We start from the raw sequence: 20,160 nt of genomic DNA, 5'->3' as shown, positions 1-20,160 counted from the left end.
GCGTTCTTTAGTTCCGTTCCCTGAATGTTTCATGTTCCCCTCCTTCCTCAGAAGAATTTTAGCACCTGCTGTTCTCTCCACCTGGAATATTCCTTCTTGCCCTTCCCCCCACCTTCCTGTCATGTCCTCCATACCCTCCAGATCACAGCTCAAATACCACTTCCTCGGAACACTGTCCCTAACTTTTCAGACTAGTTCAGATCCCCCTATTCTATGTGTTCATAGTCTCCCATACTTTTCTTTCAAAGCACATTTCAGTTTATTTGTAATAAGATCATTCATTTGATTTATGAGCACTTCCACTCTAGACTTAAAGGTTCATGAGGGCAGAGACTATATCTGCATTGCTCACCACTGTATACCCAACACCTAGCACAGTGCCTATTTAAAAGTATCAAGTATTAAAAACATATGTGTTATATGCATAAATGAACTAACAATTTAATGAATGAACAAACTCTGAAAGGGCAGTGGGAAATGGGAGCTCACAGGGGATGCTATGAGAGAGGGAAAAGATTTCTTTTTTGTCTAAGTATAAACCCAATTTGAGGAAGGAACATGTAAAGGAAGAGTGATGACCAAAACTTGGTCTAAGCTTAGGATACACGTATTAGGCTTAAAATACAATCATCCTTCCTAGAGACTTAAGAACTCTGAATTGCTCATAGAGTTAAAAGATATTTTAAATTTCAGATCCATGATTTGAAAGAGCATTTACAAAATGGCAACAGTTGTTTCCTCCATAATGAATTAATATGCCATATTATTAGATCCAAATGGTCATTGATTTACATGACTTCTAGGGGTCCCTTCTGAAGCTAAAATTATTTAAACCCATTAATCTTGCCTCAGAAACAGAACTGGGATTTCTTAGTTCTTGGTGTACATTTTACCAGTGAAATACACAAATGAGTCATTTCTGTATAAACCAGGTGAGGAAACATTACTAAGCTTTAACTACTTTAAGGAGTATAGGTCACCTATTACTTGAAAGTCAACGTGCAAGAAAGCACTAATTGACATGGAAACAATGGGAGAAAACAAATGAAAAATAACTCATGTACTTGTTGTTTTTATCAGCTGGTGACTTAAGAATTCCTTAACATAAGTTTTGGCAGATTGTCCTGCTTGCCACCATCCTTTGTATTCATACTAAATCCCCTGACGGATTTGTTGAGATGGTACATCTGAGTAATTGCAAGATATAACATAAGTTGACTGATATTCAGATTTTGAATATTCTTCCTCATAGAGAAATCTTTGTATGTTCCTTTATATAGTATGGAAAAAAGCCAAAAGGACAAAGGAAATAGAAGTAGAAATTTTGCTTGTTAGCTTTAAATAGCATATACTCCACACAATTACCATCTTCTACCAGTTAAAATAATTTAACATCTTTTCTTTGGGGGACAGGTTATATATTTTTGAGGCTTTTAAATTTTTCCTTTACTCTCCTCTCACGTACTAATGGCAGGAGAAACAGAAATTAATGCTTACCTATAAGTATAAAAGAAACATGAATGCTGATTTGAGTCATTTTCTCATAGAGATATACTTTGATACAAAATACAAATGTTTCTTGGATAGTTTGAAGAAATAAATAGCTCTTCCCTCTTTTAACAGAGATTGTATTTTTATCTCTTATTTACAAACCCTAGTTGAATGATTTTAGTAGCTACCAAATGATCTAACCTAGAAAATTCATTTTGAACTGTTAACAAATATAGCTGTGAAAACAATATAAAGAAATTACAGAGCCACCTAATTTCACACTTACACTGAAATTCACAGGTGCATTGCATTAAAAGATGTGCAGTTACTCACCTTACATTTTTCCTGGCAAGTATCTGATCCAAAGTTAGTGAAAATATCATACAGAAAGAAATTAGTGAAAAACTAAGCACGATTTTTCTTCCCATCAAGAAATAATCGGTCTCTTCAAACTAGGCACATCTGTTAATTCATAAATGCGAAAAGAGCAGAGGCAGTTCTTTTTATGCCTTGTGATTGACAATACATTCAACCAATAAAAAGAGAGCTTTCCCAGGACGTATTATGTGGGGAGGAGGGTGGAAGGAGGGGTCTGATACTGCTTACTTTAGAATATAGAGTGAAGCCAATGGGTCTCTTTAGGTTGTCTGATTATTCATCTCAATGAAAGATTATTAGGGAGCAGATTTTTATGAGAAAAATCTGTCAATTAAGCTCTTTTTGGAAATTGGCATTGTTTTGGTACTCTCTGAAGAATCTCATAGTGCTTTTTTAGGAAACTATTAAATTCTCCTAAAAAATCTATGAAGTATAAATCATTATATGCATATTTTTCAGGTGAATAAATAAGTAAAAATCTCTGAGACTTACCTAATTTTACATATGTGTCCTAATTCACAGTTTCCTACTGAATTCATGACTCTCCATTTGCTGAGGTGTGGAACGCAGTGGTAGAGGACACTGGCTTTGGAGACAGCGAGGATGTGTATTCCCAGCTCTAGCCCTTAATTGCTATCTGGTATTAGGCAAATTACTTTTCCTCGTTTACAGAGTGGGGACAAAAGTACTTAACTCAAAGAATTGTTGTGAAGATTAAATGAGACCCTGAATAGCCAAATCCATCTTGAAAAAGAAGAACAAAGCTGTAGGCATCACACTTCCTTATTTCAAAATACATCACAAAGCTACAGTAATTAAAACAGTACAGTACTGGCACAAAGACAGACATATAGACCAAGAGGACAGAATAGAGAGCCTAGAAATAAATCCATGTATATACTGTTAACTGATCAACAAGGGTACCAAGAACACATAATGGTGCTGGGAAAACTCGATGTCCACATGCAAAAGAATGAAACTGGACACTTGTCTCACACCATACACAAAAATCAACTCAAAATGGATTAAGACTTAAAACCTAGAAGAAAGCATAGGGAGACACCTTTGTGACATTGGTCTCAGGGGAAATGAATTCATGAGTATGCTACCAGAGCACAGGCAATAAAGGCAAAAATGGATGTGGGACTATATCAAACTAAAAAGTCTCTGCACAGCAAAGGAAACAATCAAGAGTGAAAAGGCAACCTAAAGAATGAAGAGAGAACATCTGCAAAACATGTATCTGATACAGGGTGCAATTTCCAGATTATATAAGGAACTTTTTGCAAATAACCCAATTTTAAAATGGGCTAATGACTTGAATAGACATTTCTCCAAAGAAGCCACAGAAATGGTCAACATGTATATCAAAAGGTTCTCAATGCAACTAATCATCAGGGAAATGCAAATCAAAACCACAAGGAGATATTACCTCACATCTGTCAGGATGGCTATTATCAAAAAAACAAGGCAAGTTTGGGAGTCCCTGGCACCTCACTTCCGCACTGTGGAATCTGGGTCACATCTCACAAGTTTTCCCTCCTCCACAGACTGACAGCTCCTGCCAACTAGGTGCCCTACCCGGCTTTCTGGTCCTGTGGGGCCTCACTGCTCCCCTAGCCCTAAGACCCTGGGACCCTTCCTGCCTTTCCTCTGTGGTGCTTTGACCCGGGGGACTTTCTGTTAAAAAAACAAAGAAAAAAAAAAAGACAAGTATTGGCAAGAATGTGGAGAAATTGGAACACCTGTACACTGTCGGTGGGAATACAAAATGGTGCAGCTGCTATGGAAAACAACATGCAGATAGCTCAAAAAATTACAAATAGAACTACCATATAATCCACCAATCACATTTATGAATAATTATCTCAAAGAATTGAAATCAGGATCTCAAAGAGATATTAGCACTCTAATGTTCACTGCAGCATTATTCACTATAGCCAAGATATAGAAATAACCAAAGTGTCTGTGGATGGATGAGTGGGTAAAGAATATGTGACATACAACGAAATAATATTCAGCCTTAAAAAAAAGTGAATTCTGCAATATGTGACTACATGGATGAAATTTGTGGACACTATGCTAAGTGAAAGAAGTCAGTCATAAATACTACATGATTCTATCTACATGAGGTATGTAAAATAGGCAAATTCATAGAATCAGAGAGTGGAAAGGTGGTTGCCAGCGGCTGAGGGAGGAGAAAATGGGAGTTGCTAATCAAGTGGCATAAAGTTTCAGTTAAGCAAGATGAATAAATTCTAGAGATCTGCTGTACACGATTGTATCTATATTTAACAATACTGTAGCAAACACTGAAAAATTAGAGTGGATCTCATGTTAACTGTTTTTACCACCATAAAATAAAAGTTTAAATAAATAAATAACATAGATGAAAGTCTTTCTTACTTCAATGCCTAGCTAAATAAAGAATATCTATTGTTATTCCTTCTTTGCCAGCCTCTACTCCAACCCCTACACCTGAAGAGCATTAAAAAAAAATTCCTAAAAGTTGTTTTATATAAAAACATATAATTAAAATGCTATAATAAAGAAAATCCTCCAAGATGAAAGTGTTAGTATTTTTCAAGAACCTCAATCTCTTCAATGGCAAAGTACCAGTAGCTGAAAGGGACTATTTGTAAGTGGCATTTCAGAGATGATGGATTGTAGGAAGCCTGGGGACTTGACCTTGATGAAACACTTCCCCTTCCTCACTGTTTACTTTGCACACATACCATCTTCTAACATGGTTCTAGGGAACCCTGTAGAAAATGAGAAAATAAAAGCACAATGACTGGGAGAAATAGGAGAAAACAGACATAAGGAAGAAAGTTACTAATAAAAATTGTTAAAAAAAAAAAAAAAAAAGCCTGTCCATTCCCATTCTTAACTCCTACTTTCCAGCATATTTCCCTTTCTTCTCTGTTCTTTCATTTTACCCAACTTCCACCCCTCATCTCTACCTTTCTGTCCTTTTCCTGATTCTGCAGAATTTCAAGTAGCAAGACAGGTCTGGACAAGAGGAGTTCAGTCTTAGGCAGCGTTGCCAAATAGAATTCAGGACATTCAGTTAAATGTGAACTTCAGATAAACAACAAATAATTTTATTAATAAGTATGTCCAACGCAGTATTTGGGACATACTATGCTAAAAAATCATTTGTTGTTTGTCTGAAAACTATATTCCACTAGATATCTTGTATTTTTATTTGCTAAATCTGGCAATCCTAGTCTTAGGGATTCTCTGCTACTCAAATTTTAACCTGTATACAAATCACATGAGATTTTCTTAAAATGCAAATTCTGATTCAGTAGGTCTGGGGTGGGGAATGGGATTCTTTGTTTCTAACAAGCTTCCAGATGATGCTGACGCTGCTTGCCTGAGGACTGCATGTGAGTAGTAAGGATCTAGAACAGCACTGTTCAACAGAAATAACATAACAGCTACATATGTAATTGTAAATTGTCTAGTAGCCACATTAAAAGAACTGAAAATAAACAGGTGAAATTAGTTTTAATAATCTATTTTATTTAACCTAATATATCTAAAATATTATTTCAAACATAAGTATTTTTTTAATTATTAATATTTTACCTTCCTTTTCTGCCCTAAGTCTGAAACCTGATGTATAATTTACACTTATACATATCTCAATTCAGACTAACCAAAATTTCAAGTGCTCAGTAACCACATGTGGCTAGGGGCCACTGTACTGAACAGTGCAAATAAAGAATATCTCCTCCAGCTGCTCACAGTCTCCTATGCTAGCAGAAGTAGTATCTGATCACCCTGCTCCTCAAATTCCTGGTCAGAAGGAGGTGAGAGCTCAAGCCCGTGATGATCTTGGACTGTAATCAAAATGGTTCTGTGAACACTCAGAAACTATATTAATCCCTTAGTGTTTATCACATAAAATTCTTTTTTGGAGGTATGCTTCAGTTATATTTTCAGGCACACAAACATATACAAAATTTTTTATTTAAATCAAGTATCATTTCAATATATTTTATGACTTGATGGTCTTAAGTTTTTAATATAGTATTCCTTCTGCTGTTGAAATTTTCTCTCACTTGAATAAGAACATTTAAGGCAGAATAATTAGTAGCTAGTAGGTTTCACACATGTATTTTAGAATAGAAGTCACACTTCAAATGTGATTGTCTGAGAATAGCTCATCTTGTGACTTCAGAGGAGAAAAGCAATGATAAAAAATGCTAATATGATAGCTTGCAGGCTGCAAAGCACAGGGTATCACCTGCCTGGAATTGTACTTGCCTGCTCAGATGGCTGAAGGGTCTGTGTCCAAAACCATGAAGGTCTAAGATTTTAACCAACTTGTAAGCTAACAAGTTAGCCTGCCATGGTTTCATGGATGCTTCCAGAAGACAATACTCATGGACTGGAGACAAAGGACTTAGTTTATTATTCACCACATAGTAAGCACTACGAGCATCAGTCCACTTGTGTCACCTCCCCTAAAGCAATATGGGTGGGCCCAGACGGATGCTTGCACACACAGTGGATTTCATTTCAGGAGAGGAACCCTGAGTTTCCAAGACTATAAACAAACTCGTCCTTTGCTAAAGAGGAGGGCACTATTTCTACCTTTCTAGGCTATTGGCTATAGAAACATCCTAAAGATATTCCAGAACAAAGAGCAGTTAGTGACTTACAAGATAAACAGAAAATGTAGAAGAGCATGAAAAATACCCTCTTAAAATTTTCCATGAGAGAACAGGAAGTTGTACATCCATGCCACCTTCTTTTCAACTGAAAATATTTTGGATTTGCTTCATCTTCTGATTTACTATACATTACTAAATGAAATGCTACCTGAAAATTTGAATATCAAAAATCTATCTTCCCATAATCATATATGGCCATATGGAATTGAGTTCTTATGGGAAAAAAATGGATCTACATTAATTCTAATATTTACCTTAAGAAGCATCTAGCATATGTCAGATTACAGTCTCTATTCATCCAAGTGCTCTCAGACTGAAAATGACATTAGTCAAATATTCAAATTAATTACAGCGGTCTTTGCACACTGATTCAAAATCCAAATCCATGTACCTCCTACGAAGCCTGCATGACCTGGCCCTTGCTGGTCTCTCTCAACTCATTTATGGCCGCCCTTCCCCACACCATGCTCCAGCACACTGGCTTGCTGGTGCACACCGGTGCTTCTCAACACCCTCCATATGCCAAGCTTTTTTGCACCTCATGACTCTGCACATGTTGTTCCCTCTGTGGGGATCACCTCACACCCCTTTGGCTCTCCCTGCCTTCTGTTCACTCTCATTATAACACACACCACAGTTTGTACTGAGGTATTTACTTTCTTGTTACTTATTTATGGTGCATTTCCTCACCAGAAGGCCTGCTCCATGAGGGCAGGGACCGTGTCTAATTAACTCAAGTACACCTAGAGCCCAAGATGCTGCTGGTCAAAGTCAGTGCTAAAAAAAATGTACAGAATAATGAATAAGCTTTTCAAAAAAGTCACATAATTAATTCCCACTTCATGTCACATGGTTGTGACTCCCAGGGCCTGAATATTTAGGCAACCATAACCAGAAAATCAACTAATTCAAGTATTTCATTGAATTCAGTAGCTTGAAAATGCAAATGGCCAAAAACCCGTTCTATCAGTTTACTAGCAAATTATCATAATATGTATGTATTTCTTGCTCCTTGTGGAGGAGTATGACACAATCTGACTGGGCTATGAGGTGCCCAGATATTTGGTTAAACATTATTCTGGGTATGTCTCTCAGGCAGTTTCTGAATGAGATGAACATCTGAATTGGTAGACTGAGTAAATCAGATTGCCCTTTCCAATGTTAGTGGTCCTCATCCAAACCACTGAAATTCCAAATAGAACAAAAAGGTGGAATGTGGGAGAGTAACAGCTCAGTGGTAGAGCACATGCTTAGCATGCACGAGGTCCTGGGTTTAATCCCCAGTACCTTCACTGACCAAAAAAAAAGGTAGAGTAAGGGAGATTTCACTTTCTCTACCTGTCTTGGAGCAAGGATATCAGTCTTCCTGCCTTCAGACTCTATAACTGAAACTATTACACCCTCTCTCTGGGTCTCCAGCTTGCTGACTGCAGATTTTGGAACTTCTCAGCCTCTATAACTGCATGAGCCAATTCCTTAATAAATCATATATTCATATGCATATGAACCATATTCATATTGGTTTTCTCTGGAACATCCAGACTAATACAGACTCTTTATCAAGTTCAGAGCCTAACTGCTCCCATGATTTCTACCAATTTTCATCAAATTAACTTCTCAGTTGATTAGAATCAGGTTAGTAAATGAAATACTTTTAAATGCTTTGGGTTTAAATGTTAATGTTTCTTACTTTAGATTCTCCATTGACTTTTTGGAACATGGATAAAATGTCAAATTAGTGGCACATGTTTTACATTCTCATTTTTAAAGCTAAACTGAAACAGGAGGCTTGCTCTTACATAAGTCTGTCTATTAGACAAGCATTGATTGTCATGTGCTAGATGCCAGGAATACACGGTAAAAAGATCTAGTTCTCGCCCCCAAGAAGCTCCCAGCCCAGCGACATGCAGAAATGTGAACACGTAATTGCTGGGGTAAATAATTTTGGGGGATGTTTCAACTAGCAAACCAGAGACCTTCTCTGAGATCAGCCCCACCTTCACTATAAGCAATGGCTGATTAGATGAGGCATAGAGAGAGGCTGCTATATAACAGAAAAGGAGACAAGAGGTAAGTCATAACTCACTCTTGAAGAGTTGAAGCAGCTTTCCAAGGGAAGAAAAGGCCTCCACTACTCTCAAAAATGCTTTCACCAGGCACCTGCAGAGTCCCCACCTCGACAGAGAAAGAAATCAGAGTTTTAAATCAGTAAAATAAAACTCATATTGAGGACATGTGCCATTTGATGTTGCCCTATAGTTTAGGCCACCGTTTTTATAAGAGCAAAGTCGATTCTCTGAATGAAAATTTAATGTTTTCGATCAGAGAAAAAATTACCTCTGTCCTTCATGAAGCTATATAAACCTAGAACCCTTCACTTCTTTTCTTCCTCCCTTCCTTTTTCTCATTCCTTCTTTTTCTCTCTTGTTCTTTTTTCTTTCAATTTATAGGAAAAAATACTGTTTTACTTTACAGTCTTTTAAGCAATAAAGCCTTAGTAATACAAAATGCTCAAAACTCTGCACATTTACTTTTATAGTTTTATATTTATATATTGTAATAATTTACATATTATTACATTTAAACAATCCAGAAATAATCCTGGTGAATCTTCATTTTACTGTGGAAAGCAAAGGCTGAGAGAGTGACACTGGCCATTCCCAATTACTAAGATTAACTAGTCCCCACTGAACTCAGACAGCACAGATCTGACCCCTCTACCAGATTCTTAAACCTCTCCAGGGAATGAGATTCTAAAGCTTAATGTTTCATTGAGTAACGAAAATTATTTTTTTTTCCTAGTAAGAAGAATTATCTTTCATTTCTTATAATTCAAAGGTCCCTGTTGAAATAGAGACCAATTTTCTTTTGTTTGGTTCTCGGCCAAGTTAAAGAACACCTGGAGAATAACTTTTAATACGCAATTAACATAACTCCCTCCCAGGAACTTCACAAAGGGCATCAAAGAACATGTTAATTCCCCCTCGAACCTACGCAGAGGTTTAATTAAATAACACGATTTTAAAGATCAGAACTGTATATTAGTAAGATTATAGAGCAATACACATATTTCTTTAGTTCCACAGGATAGATATGAGAAGAAATAATCACTACACCAAAAAGTAGCTAGAATGAAAGGAGAAGAAATATCATTCATTTTGGATAAAGCAAAAGTTGTGTTTAATAATTTAATCAGGTAAATGAAGCACTCAACATTCATTACTAGTAATTATACAAAGCGTGTAAGCATTGGTTTTACTGCTTCTTCTTTCCCATTTAAAGCTGTTATTTTAACTTGTCACATTTCCATAGCAACTAATACCTCAATTTTTATAGCTAAAGCACTAGGAATAACTTCTAACCATTCTAAATGCTCCAGTATCAACTATCAACATTGTTAAAATCCTTGCCTATTCTTCCCCAAAGTTAACTTCTCTCCCATACAGTACAAAGAATCAGCATCACCCTTGACCTAAATCTCCTTATCAACTGATCTAATTCATGAAGATCAATTTTTCTTCTTAGTTGGGGAATGAGGGGGTGTCTCCGAGAGAAGTCAAATAATAATACCCTTCTGCCCCACCTGAGTGCTAAATCAACTGAGAAATAACCACAAGGGGTAAGACAAGCAGAGGCCCAAATACCACTTTTATGCCTATGAAAGGCCAGAGTGGAGGACAGAATTTAGTGCAGGAGCAAAATGGATTGTAAGCGAGCCCCTCTCCTCAGAAGATAGGCAAGGCAGCCTGTCACAGCAGCACTGGGCTCTCCAAGAGAAGAGGAGCCTGCCCAGAAGAAACCTGAGAAAACATGTGCCCCACAGGCAGGCTGGACTCCAAAAAGGAAAAAAGGAAGAGATGAACATGCCTAGACTATTTTTCCAATATTTACCACAGACGCCACCTTTACTCGCCTGTCATAGAATGAATAAATTGGCATTTATTTGTAAATATATAATGTAACTCCTCCTACTCGGAAGGAAATACTAGGAAAGAGAAAAACTTGTTCTCCTTCCTCCCCCTACTCCCCTGTTTGGTATTTCAAGAACTACCAAATGGTATTCTTTAGTGACAGTCTATCAGGTTTCATATACCTCTAGGAACCATGGATATCAACTTATAAGAATACTTTCATTTTAACAACTACGCTCCTTAGTTTGGTGTTTTACTGGCTAGAAAATCATTTCCGAACAATTTTATGCCTTATTTACTTAATATTTATTTACAAATTTTTTTAAACTCCTTAAAAATCAAAATTCTGATAACAAATCTGGAAACTAACAAACATGTTCTGGTTAAGCAATTTAACTTCTTCAAGTCTCAACTTACTCTTTGTGAAATGGGGATAATAACAGCACCTGCCACATAGGAGTTGTTTTGAGGGTTAAAAGAAATCATGCGTATGAAGTCCTAAGCCTGGCACCTAAATAGCACTCCATACCTGATAGAGATGGTGGCGGTGTGATGTTGATAATTATGATGTCACTGATTTTGCTCTTTCCAACATGACCTAACTCCAAATTATACCCTGAATCTTAAATCTCTCCATCTCCAATGCTACTACCTATGATCTCTCAATTGTTCTAATGTAACAGCCCTCTCCTTGGATAACCTAGGTCCTCTCCTGCCCCTCTATGATGCCCTTCCATAGCAGACATAGTGATATTTTTAAAATGTAAATCAGATCTTGTCAGTCTTTCACTTGAAGCCCTCCAATGGCTTCTCATCACACTCAAAATAAACCCAAATTCCTTATCCTGGCCTACAGGTTGGACATGAGCTGGTCCTGCCTATCCCTTCAACTTCACCGATCTCTATTTTCCCACTGGCTCACTACCTTTCAGTCATGGAAGCTTTCTTTCTTTTCCTCTAATTCCTCAAGGTCATTTTTGTTTGGGGACCCTTTTAGAAAGCTTAGGGCCTAGTGTTAAAGGAAATTCTGTCTCCTTTCAGGCTCCAAATTAAGTAATAAGTTCTTTATCAGGAAGTAAAAATTTCAAAGCTCCAAAAACAAAAATTAAATCCTTAAAAAATTTTTTTCATAGCTATAGTAATCAAAACCCTTAGTTCATAACACACTCTGTCCATCGGTTCATGCTTTGTTTGTTTTTAATGATAAAATAATTAAAACCAAAGTAAACCATAATCCAACATCCAACTATGATCCCCACTCTCTCCACATACTGTCACTATTATCCTGAATACAGGATACAGAAGACCTGACAGCACTATCAACCACCTTGGGCTAATTAACATTTATAATGCATTTTTCCCAAAAACAGCAAAATATACTTTCTTTTTAAGTGTACATGAAGAATTCACCAAGAGTGACTATATTCTGGGCCAAAAAGCAAACCTCAACACATTTTTAAAATACTGAAATCAAAAAAAGGATGTTCTTAGACCATAATGGAATTAAACTAGAAATGAATCATATAGCTATTTGGAAAAAAATCTCCAAATATTTGAATATTAAGTAACACAATTCTAAATAATCCATGATTCAAAAAGGAAATAAAAATGGAAATTAGCAAATGTTTTGAACTGAATTAAAACTAAAATACAACATACCAAAACTCATGGTATGCAGCTCTTAGAGGGATAGTCATACCATTAAATATATTAGGAAAGAACAAAGGTCTCAAATCAATGACCTAAGCTTCCACTTTAAGAAACTAATAAAAGAAGAACAAATTTAAATCCAAAACAAACAGAAGAAAGTGAATAATAAAGATAACACCAGAAATCAATGAAATTGAAAACAGAAAAACAATAGAGAAAATCAGTGAAACCCAAAGCTGGTTCTTTGAAGAGATCAGTAAGATTAATAAACTTTTGGCTGACCAAGAAAAAAAGAGAAGACTCAACTTATCAATATCAGGAACAGAAGATGAGACATCACTCTATAGATATTAAAAAGATTAAAAAGGAATATTACAAACAACTTTATGCCCATAAATTTGACAACTTAGATAAAATGAAAAACTTCCTTGAAAGGCACACATTACCAAAGCTCACTCAAGAAGAAATAAATAACCTATATAGCACTATATTTACAAAGAAATTGAATTCACAGTTAAAAACCTTCCAACAACAAATATATACAAACATATATGCAAAACAGAATGTCATAACAGCTTCACAAAACAATTTTGAAAAGTTAGATGGAATACACAAACTCAAAAAAATGACTTACCAGATCTGGCTCAAGAAGAAATCTCAGTTCTCTGAATGGTTCTGTAACTAATTAAAGAGATTTAAGCTGGGATTAATAATCTTCCCACAAAACAAACAAACAAAAACACCAGCAGGCTCAGATGGTTTTATAGGATGTTTTACTAAGCTTTCAAGGAATAAATCATTCCAACTTTACAACCACTTCCTATGAATATCCACTTAGTTTCTAACTTGTCCTTTTGCTTTCTTTCAGGCATTTTTGTTGAACAGAAGTTCTTAATCTGGTCAAATTTATCATTCTTTTTCTTTAGAAATATTTTCCTTTCCCAAGTTCAAGAAGATATTCACTTTTGTTTTCTATTAAGAATTTAAAAATTTTAATTTGTGACATTCAGGCTCTCAATATGTCTGGAGTTGATTTTTATTTTCAGCCTGAGATGGTGATCCAATTTAATTTGGATAACCACTTTTTGTGCAGCTCCATGTGTTCAACAATCCTTCCTTTACACATTGATCTGACATCTAATTCTGTCATTTAAATATTCTATACTCATATGAGTCTTTTGCTGAACTCTCTATTCATTAGTCAGTTTATCTACTTCTGTACTAATGCTGCATTATCTTACTTAGCTTCACAGAAATTTCTCCTGTCTGGTATGGTCAGGCCTTCAGAAGTGTTTTGCCTACCCCTGGCTCCTTATTTCTCCAGCTTCAGTCTCATGGTTCACTGTAATCCTTTCCTTGTAACAACTCTCAATTCCCTTGTCCTTCCTCTATCACATTCACCTGACTAGATTCCACCCCCAGCCCTGCTAAAATCCAACTCTCTACCTATTCAGTCACTACACTGAATGAATCTAAAGAAAATACACAAAATCATGCTAACTGATGTAACTGGATAACTAATTTCAAATGGGCCCTCAGAACTGGTCAACAATCCTACATTCTCTTGTCAATCTTCCCACACTGCTAAATTAGGAGACAAAACTCTTTATGTTGAAACCTAATCCCCAATGTGATGGCATTAGTAGTAGAAGGGGAGACTTTGGGAGGTGATTAGGTTGAGGGTGGAGCCCTCACGAATGAGATTAGTACTCTTAAAAAGAGATCTCAATATGTCAATTACATTTCAATAAAACTGGAAAAAGACAAACAAAAACAATTAAAAAAAAAAAAGCAACCCCAAACCTCCTTGGTCCTTCTGCCATATGAGGTTATAGCAAAGTCTTTGAACCAGGAAGTGCGTTCTCAACAGACACCAAACCTGGCAGCACCTTGATCTTAAACTTTTCAGTTTCTAGAACTGTGAGAAATAAATTTGTTTTTTTATAAGCCACCCATCTATGGTATTTTGTTATAGCAGCCTAAATGGACTAAGACCCTATTCCTTAGTAAAGCAGAGGTAATAAACGTATTTATCTTTTAGTGTTATGGGAATTAAGGCAGTTAATAAATGTAAGGCACTTAAAATAGTATGTGGCACATAGTAAGATTTAATGCTAACATTGCTATCACATCCTACCCTCTCTACTCAAACCTCTTTTCCCTACTTTCTCTTCACTGATGCCCTTGTTTCTTATTTCATTGAGTGAAGAGCAGTCAAAAGAGGTTCCACATCTTCCTATCAAAAAATCTTTGAATTTACTTGAAGTTGTACCCCTATATTCTGCCTTCTCTATTACTATAGATAAATTGTTATTATTCCTAAGGTCAATTCCTCCACTTGAGCACCCCTGTAGTCTACTCGAGGATTTGCTCATGTAATTATCCCTTTTCTCTATGAATTATCTATTTTTTCTTCTCTACTGAAACAATCCCATCAGCAATATAAAAATGCCATAAAACATACCATCTTAAACAAACCCATCCTGACACCACATCCTCCTTTAGATTTGGTCCCTTTTCTCTAAACTTTATACAAAAACTCCTTGCAAAAATGGTCTATAATTGCTGTCTCCACTTCCTTCTCTCCTATATTCTCTTGACTCCAGCCCAATCAGGCTTACATCTTCACCACTCCATGGGATCCCCTCTTGACAAAGTCACCAGTAACCTCCACATGGCCAAACCTAAAAGGTAATTTTCAGTCCTCATCTACTCCTTCTTTCACACTTGCTCACTTCCACTGTCTTCACTTGGCTTTGGTTAGAACATAGCACTGGCCACTCCTTTTCAGTCTATTTTACTTCACCTGCTGCTCTTTCAGTGTGCCCAGGCCTTAGGCCTCCAACCTTTCTCTGTTCTAGCTACAGTCATCCCCTAAATGATCTCACTCAGAGCCGTGGCTTTCAGTGTTATCTATTCACTGATGACTCTCTTGAATTCCATACCCACATATCCAACTACCCACCCCACATCCCTACTTGTATGTCTAACAAGCATCTCAAACTTAACACATCCCTAACAGAACTCTAATTTCCCCTTCTAAACTTCTCCCCTCCCAGTATTTTCCACTCAGTAAATAAAACCACAAACTACCCAATTGCTCAGGTCAAAAATCATAATTAACTCCTCTCTTACACCCTACAGTCCTGAGCAAATCCTGTTGGCTCTACCATCAAACTGTGTATCTGATACAACCACTTTTTACCACCTAGACTGAGATTCTAAGCCATAATTATTTCCCAATTGAACTATCACAACATCCTCCCAACTGGCCTCAAGGATTCGTCTTAGTTTTCTCCTCACAACAGCCAGAGTGAACATATGAAAATATAAATCCTATCTGTTGTTCCCCTGTTCAAAACTTTCCAAAGATTCAACCACAGGAAGAGGAAACAAAGCCTTTACCATGGTGATCAGGCTCTACATGTCCCTGTGTACCTCCCAGACCTCATCTAGTGCCACACTACTCCTCAAGCACTCAGCAGCCCCTCCCCTGACACTTCAGCTCTTGGAAAGCGCCAGCCCATTCTACTTGTTCAGAATCCCTCTTCTTGGAAGCCTTTACCTGCACACTTATCTGAATGGCTCCCTCTGTTTAGGACCTCAGCTCAAATGTAATCTCCACAGAGATATCTTCTAACACAACCCTGTCCAGACTAGCCACCCTCATCCCGAGTCACTATCACCTAACCAACTGTACTTTCTCTATAGCACTTACCAGTAAGTAAAATTACCTTTTTTATTTTTAAATGCACCTATATTTCCTACCTTCTCACAACTAGAATATAAACTTTAGAGCAGAAAACTTCACTCTTAACTGTTGTATCTCCAATTCCTAGAGCCGTGCCCAGCACAGGTAAGACTTTTTTTTTAAGTTTATAAATAAACCAATATCCCAGAAAACTTTCATATCTATTTCATTCTCCAGAGGTTTAAAGAGTTAATTAAATTAATTACCCAAGGTCCCCTAACCAAAACAGCAACTTTAGGGTTTAAGGCCGGGTCTCTCACAAATACTCGGGTTTTAAAATACTACGTCACCTTGCTTCACTAAACGTTTTTCAATTTACTGTGCTTCTTGTGCGTAAGAGTTAACGCTTCGAAGTCTTACTTTCCAAACTATAACTGCAGGCCCACCTTCCATGACGCTGACGCCGAGGGCCGACCCGCCCGCCCTCCGGCACCACGAAGCCCTCCCTCCGACTCCACGAAGCCCGCCCGGCGGGTCTGCCCAGAGCGCCTGCGCTGGGAGCGGATCTTGTGCAAAGGCTTCCGGGATTGGTAGTCCCGGTTCCTTCCGTCAGCAGCATTCATACAAAAAGAAATAAACCACAGTACAAATTAGATAGCTCTGGATTTCACACAAATTCATTAAGACGAAGATTCTGGAAAGTGGTGCAGCCTTGTCGCTTCCTACCGAGAGGCGCCGGCCAGACCGGGCGCTGAGCAGACAGCCGCACGGGTCCTCGGCTGGGCGGGGCTTGCTCGCGCGCGGTGGCTTGTGGCTCTTTCCTGGACGACTTCTCTCTTTCGCTCAGGCCCGTGGCGCCAGCAGGATGGGTGAGCTTTCCCTGGCCGGGCTGAGGGGGCTGGGGTGGAACTGCGGGGTTTCGGGGACTGGCGGACAGATAGGAGCAGAGCCGTGAGGGAGAGCCATACGGGAGAGCCGTACCGGGGGCCGACGGGAGGGCCAGGGAGCGCCACTGCCGCAGGCACATGGCCCGACGGGAAGGGGCCCGTGCGGCGCAGAGGCCGTGGAGCTGGAGTTACTGAGGGACCGGGAGGGTAGGTGCGGGGGCGACGCTTCTCCTGAGCGTTGGCGCGGGGCTTCGTTCCGTTGGGAAGACGCAGCTATCCGGGCGCTTGTGTCCACGTCTTAGTTTGTTGAAGGGGAACTTGGAGGTTCGGACCCTGGGCTGAGATGTGATGCCAGAGCCTACTGGCCTATAGTCCAGGTGAGGCTAGTGTCTGAGATATTAGAATACGGTTGGGTGTTTTCACTGGGGAACTAAGGTGATTTTGATTTTTAGGCAAGTGTCGCGGTCTTCGTACTGCCAGGAAGCTCCGCAGCCACCGACGAGACCAGAAGTGGCATGATAAACAGTACAAGAAAGCCCATTTGGGCACAGCCCTGAAGGCCAACCCTTTTGGAGGCGCTTCTCATGCAAAGGGAATTGTGCTTGAAAAAGTGTGAGTTAAAGTCCTCTGCTGCTTCTTTCAGTGTTTTAGTGGTTAACTCGAGATAAATGCGCTTAAAGAGGTTTAATGTAAATTCTAGGTCTTTGTGTAGCCACGTTTGTTGGAAAATTGGTAACATGAGGGCTAGGGTTAGATAAGCCCCAAAGGTTTTTCAATTTTTCGCATTAGTTTGGAAGGGATTGGGATGGCGTTGGAGGGGAGAAAGTAACGATAATGAAATAAGGAACATTATGAGACCTTAATATGTGTGGAAACTGTTCTGAGCAGTTTGTACCCATCAAATACTTAATATTTGCAGTCAGATCTTTCCACTTAAGAAAACTAACATAAAGAAGTTTCTTCAGTGATGTTATCCAACGAAGATTGAGCCACGTGAACTTGCCAGTACTCAACTCTTTTTAAGATTTTACAAAATGATAATTTCATGTGGCCCCGTCCAATTTAGTGGCAGTCAGGATTTGAATGCAGGTTTTCTAGCTTTAGTTCTTGGTTCATATTTTACAACTATAAGGAGGCCAGAAGTTTCCCCTATTGTCCTAATTAGTTTCATTATGAGGAAGAACTTGGTTGAAGTTTAGCAATTTAGGAATGGGTTGAAAAGGTAGGAATACTACTATTTAATAAGTTTTATGCTTAATGAATTAAAATGTGCCCCTTTTCAGAAAGCCAGTTGACTCTGTTATGCTGTTTATATTTCAGAGGGGTTGAAGCCAAACAGCCAAATTCTGCCATCAGGAAGTGTGTCAGGGTTCAGCTAATCAAGAATGGCAAAAAAATCACAGCCTTTGTACCCAATGATGGTTGTTTGAATTTTATCGAGGTAAGTGTTTTAGTCTGTTAGCTTCTGTTCCTGGAGTGGTGTCCCCCACCACCACCATTTATAGGATGAGTGGGCATTTTTAGTGATTGCCACTTACACCAGAAGTAAACTGTTGGTTTTTATTCCAGGAAAATGATGAAGTTCTGGTTGCTGGATTTGGTCGTAAAGGACATGCTGTTGGTGACATTCCTGGAGTCCGCTTTAAGGTGGTCAAAGTAGCCAATGTCTCTCTCTTGGCTTTATACAAAGGCAAGAAGGAAAGACCAAGATCATAAGTTTTTATGGTGAAAGCACAATAGTAATAAATTTTCATATGCCAAAAACACATTCTGTGTCTTATTTTTGTTACCATGGAGATGCACTGTATGCTTTACCAATTTTAGGAGATTGGGAAAACAGTTCAGAATTTTTTAAAGTGGGATTGGTAAGTTTTTTTCCCTTCTCCATGGAGTAAACAAACTATGGGTTAAATCTGGAATAGCTAAATGTACAGTATTCCTGTGTAGAGGGTCTAAAAACTCAGAGCTTCTAGTGGGTATCATCTTGGGAACGCTGGGCAATGTACATTCTTGGATCCATTTAGGGACCCAGTATGATAAATAAGGTGCTCAAGTTGCTCCCTGCTCTGGTGGTTTTCAGTTAGCTCAAGGTCAGGGCCCATGTTTTAAGTATGTATATGATAGCAAAACTTAGGCATTACACAATTAAGTTAATGGACATGTATGCCTGGCAAATTAAGGCAAGAGGAGTAAGGGAGATGAGTTATGGAAAGTTAATCTAGGTGCTTATCTTTGTCCAAAGCTTATCAGTAACCTAGATTTTGACCTTGAGGTTTACTTCAAGGCACACAAAGTAATGGAAGTGACTAGGTAGAAATGGTCCAGATAATTTGAATAGTTTTGATGATTGAAGCTGGGTGTTGGTTGGGTCCATAGGGGCCCCGTGCCACAAATAGTTGTTTCAAAATTTCCTTAGGGAAAAATGGTAAAAATCAATCTAAAATCTTAAGTTAGTGAGGAGCTGCTTTTGGCAGCATTAATAGGTATGAGTTAATTTGATCAGTCTAATGTTGGGTCATGTTAGAATCTTTGGAAGATAGAACTTTTTGGCTTCCCATCTTCTAGAAGATAAAGACCAGAATTTGATCTTGACATAGGAGACCTTGTGTGTCGTGTGTTCCCTGGCTGCTCCTAAAAGCTGACCTCACTTGCTCAAACCTGCATTCCCCATCCAGCTTTAGGTCCCCCCCTGGCATGTCACCTGCTGTCCTACCTTAAACCACTGATCCCACATTCACACTTGTGCTTATACTTGTCACAAAAAAGGTAGAGACAGATTGGCTCTTTTTTTTCAATTGAAATATATTTGACATTAAGATATACATGTTAACTAGGTACATTTGTATGTGGTAATTAGACATAGTTTGTCTTTCCATCCCAATGCTTCCTGGTGCTTATAGTTGCAGTTACTGATTAAGCCATTCCCAAAGGCTGACCAGATGCTTCCAGATGGTCATAACTGACCCTCCACCTGACCCACCAGAAGAGGCTGCATGGGGACACGTGGTTTCACCCCAGGCTCAGACATGGGGAGGGCAGAGGCCTGAGGATTAAAAGCAGGGACAGGAAACTGCCAGTGGGTGGGGTGGACCTACAGGGTGTGCACGAGGGAGGAGGGTCAGAGACCACATCTATTCTGGGCATGTCTAGCTCCTGCTGCGAAGGATAAACTTTCCTGGAAGGAGTTAAGGCATCCTGCAATGAAGGCTGGCTTGCACTTGTCTCCTTGGTACACCCAGGATGCCCCCGTCCTGTGACAACTGACTGACCCATAAATCTACCACAGACACCTCAGACCCAAAAGTGTTCAAGACTGATTTAAGTTCCCTCAGCCTTCCCACCATCCCAACCCCTACTCCCTCACACTTTGTGACCAGAGCCCCTTCATTTTTGGATCCATCTCAAAGTTCTGCCTGGCGCTGCTATAGAGGAAGAAAAAATGAGGCACTCATCATGGTTGCAAAATT

The 20,160-nt window shown here is 38.6% G+C and overlaps 2 protein-coding genes across 5 annotated transcripts in view; one reads left to right on the top strand and one right to left on the bottom strand.

Annotated features, from left to right (window-relative positions):
- LOC105090671 (V-type proton ATPase subunit S1-like protein) overlaps positions 1–16,464 on the bottom strand; it is a 37,336-nt gene extending 20,872 nt beyond the window's left edge. Inside the window, exons 1-3 of one of the 4 annotated variants that reach the window (XM_031447578.2) lie at positions 16,227–16,464; positions 12,750–12,796; positions 8,641–8,729 (exon numbers count right to left, since the gene is read on the bottom strand). In XM_031447578.2, the coding sequence (XP_031303438.1) occupies positions 8,641–8,729; positions 12,750–12,796; positions 16,227–16,425 (335 nt within the window). In that variant the 5' untranslated portion in view covers positions 16,426–16,464. Of the gene's footprint in view, positions 1–352; positions 382–1,824; positions 2,286–2,361; positions 4,227–8,640; positions 8,730–12,749; positions 12,797–16,226 lie in introns of those variants that run through there. The other 3 variants (XM_064482122.1, XM_031447602.2, XM_031447592.2) reach the window with 3 other exon arrangements.
- Positions 16,465–16,532: 68 nt separating this feature from the next.
- RPS23 (ribosomal protein S23) lies at positions 16,533–18,459 on the top strand. Its single transcript, XM_010982014.3, has 4 exons — positions 16,533–16,675; positions 17,146–17,305; positions 18,014–18,134; positions 18,263–18,459. Exons 1-4 carry the CDS (start codon positions 16,672–16,674, stop codon positions 18,407–18,409), a joined length of 432 nt encoding a protein of 143 aa, XP_010980316.1. The 5' UTR covers positions 16,533–16,671; the 3' UTR covers positions 18,410–18,459.
- Positions 18,460–20,160: the final 1,701 nt, after the last annotated feature.

Source organism: Camelus dromedarius, chromosome 3, assembly GCF_036321535.1.
Source record: "Camelus dromedarius isolate mCamDro1 chromosome 3, mCamDro1.pat, whole genome shotgun sequence".
NCBI lineage: Eukaryota > Metazoa > Chordata > Mammalia > Artiodactyla > Camelidae > Camelus > Camelus dromedarius.
This window is presented reverse-complemented; position numbering and strand designations above follow the sequence as displayed.

Bases quoted from the DNA above. Each gene is read 5' to 3' on its own strand.
- RPS23 (XM_010982014.3), top strand. The intron at 17,306-18,013 runs GTGAGTTAAAGT...TTTATATTTCAG, and splicing joins GGAATTGTGCTTGAAAAAGT to AGGGGTTGAAGCCAAACAGC. The intron at 18,135-18,262 runs GTAAGTGTTTTA...TTTTTATTCCAG, and splicing joins GTTGTTTGAATTTTATCGAG to GAAAATGATGAAGTTCTGGT.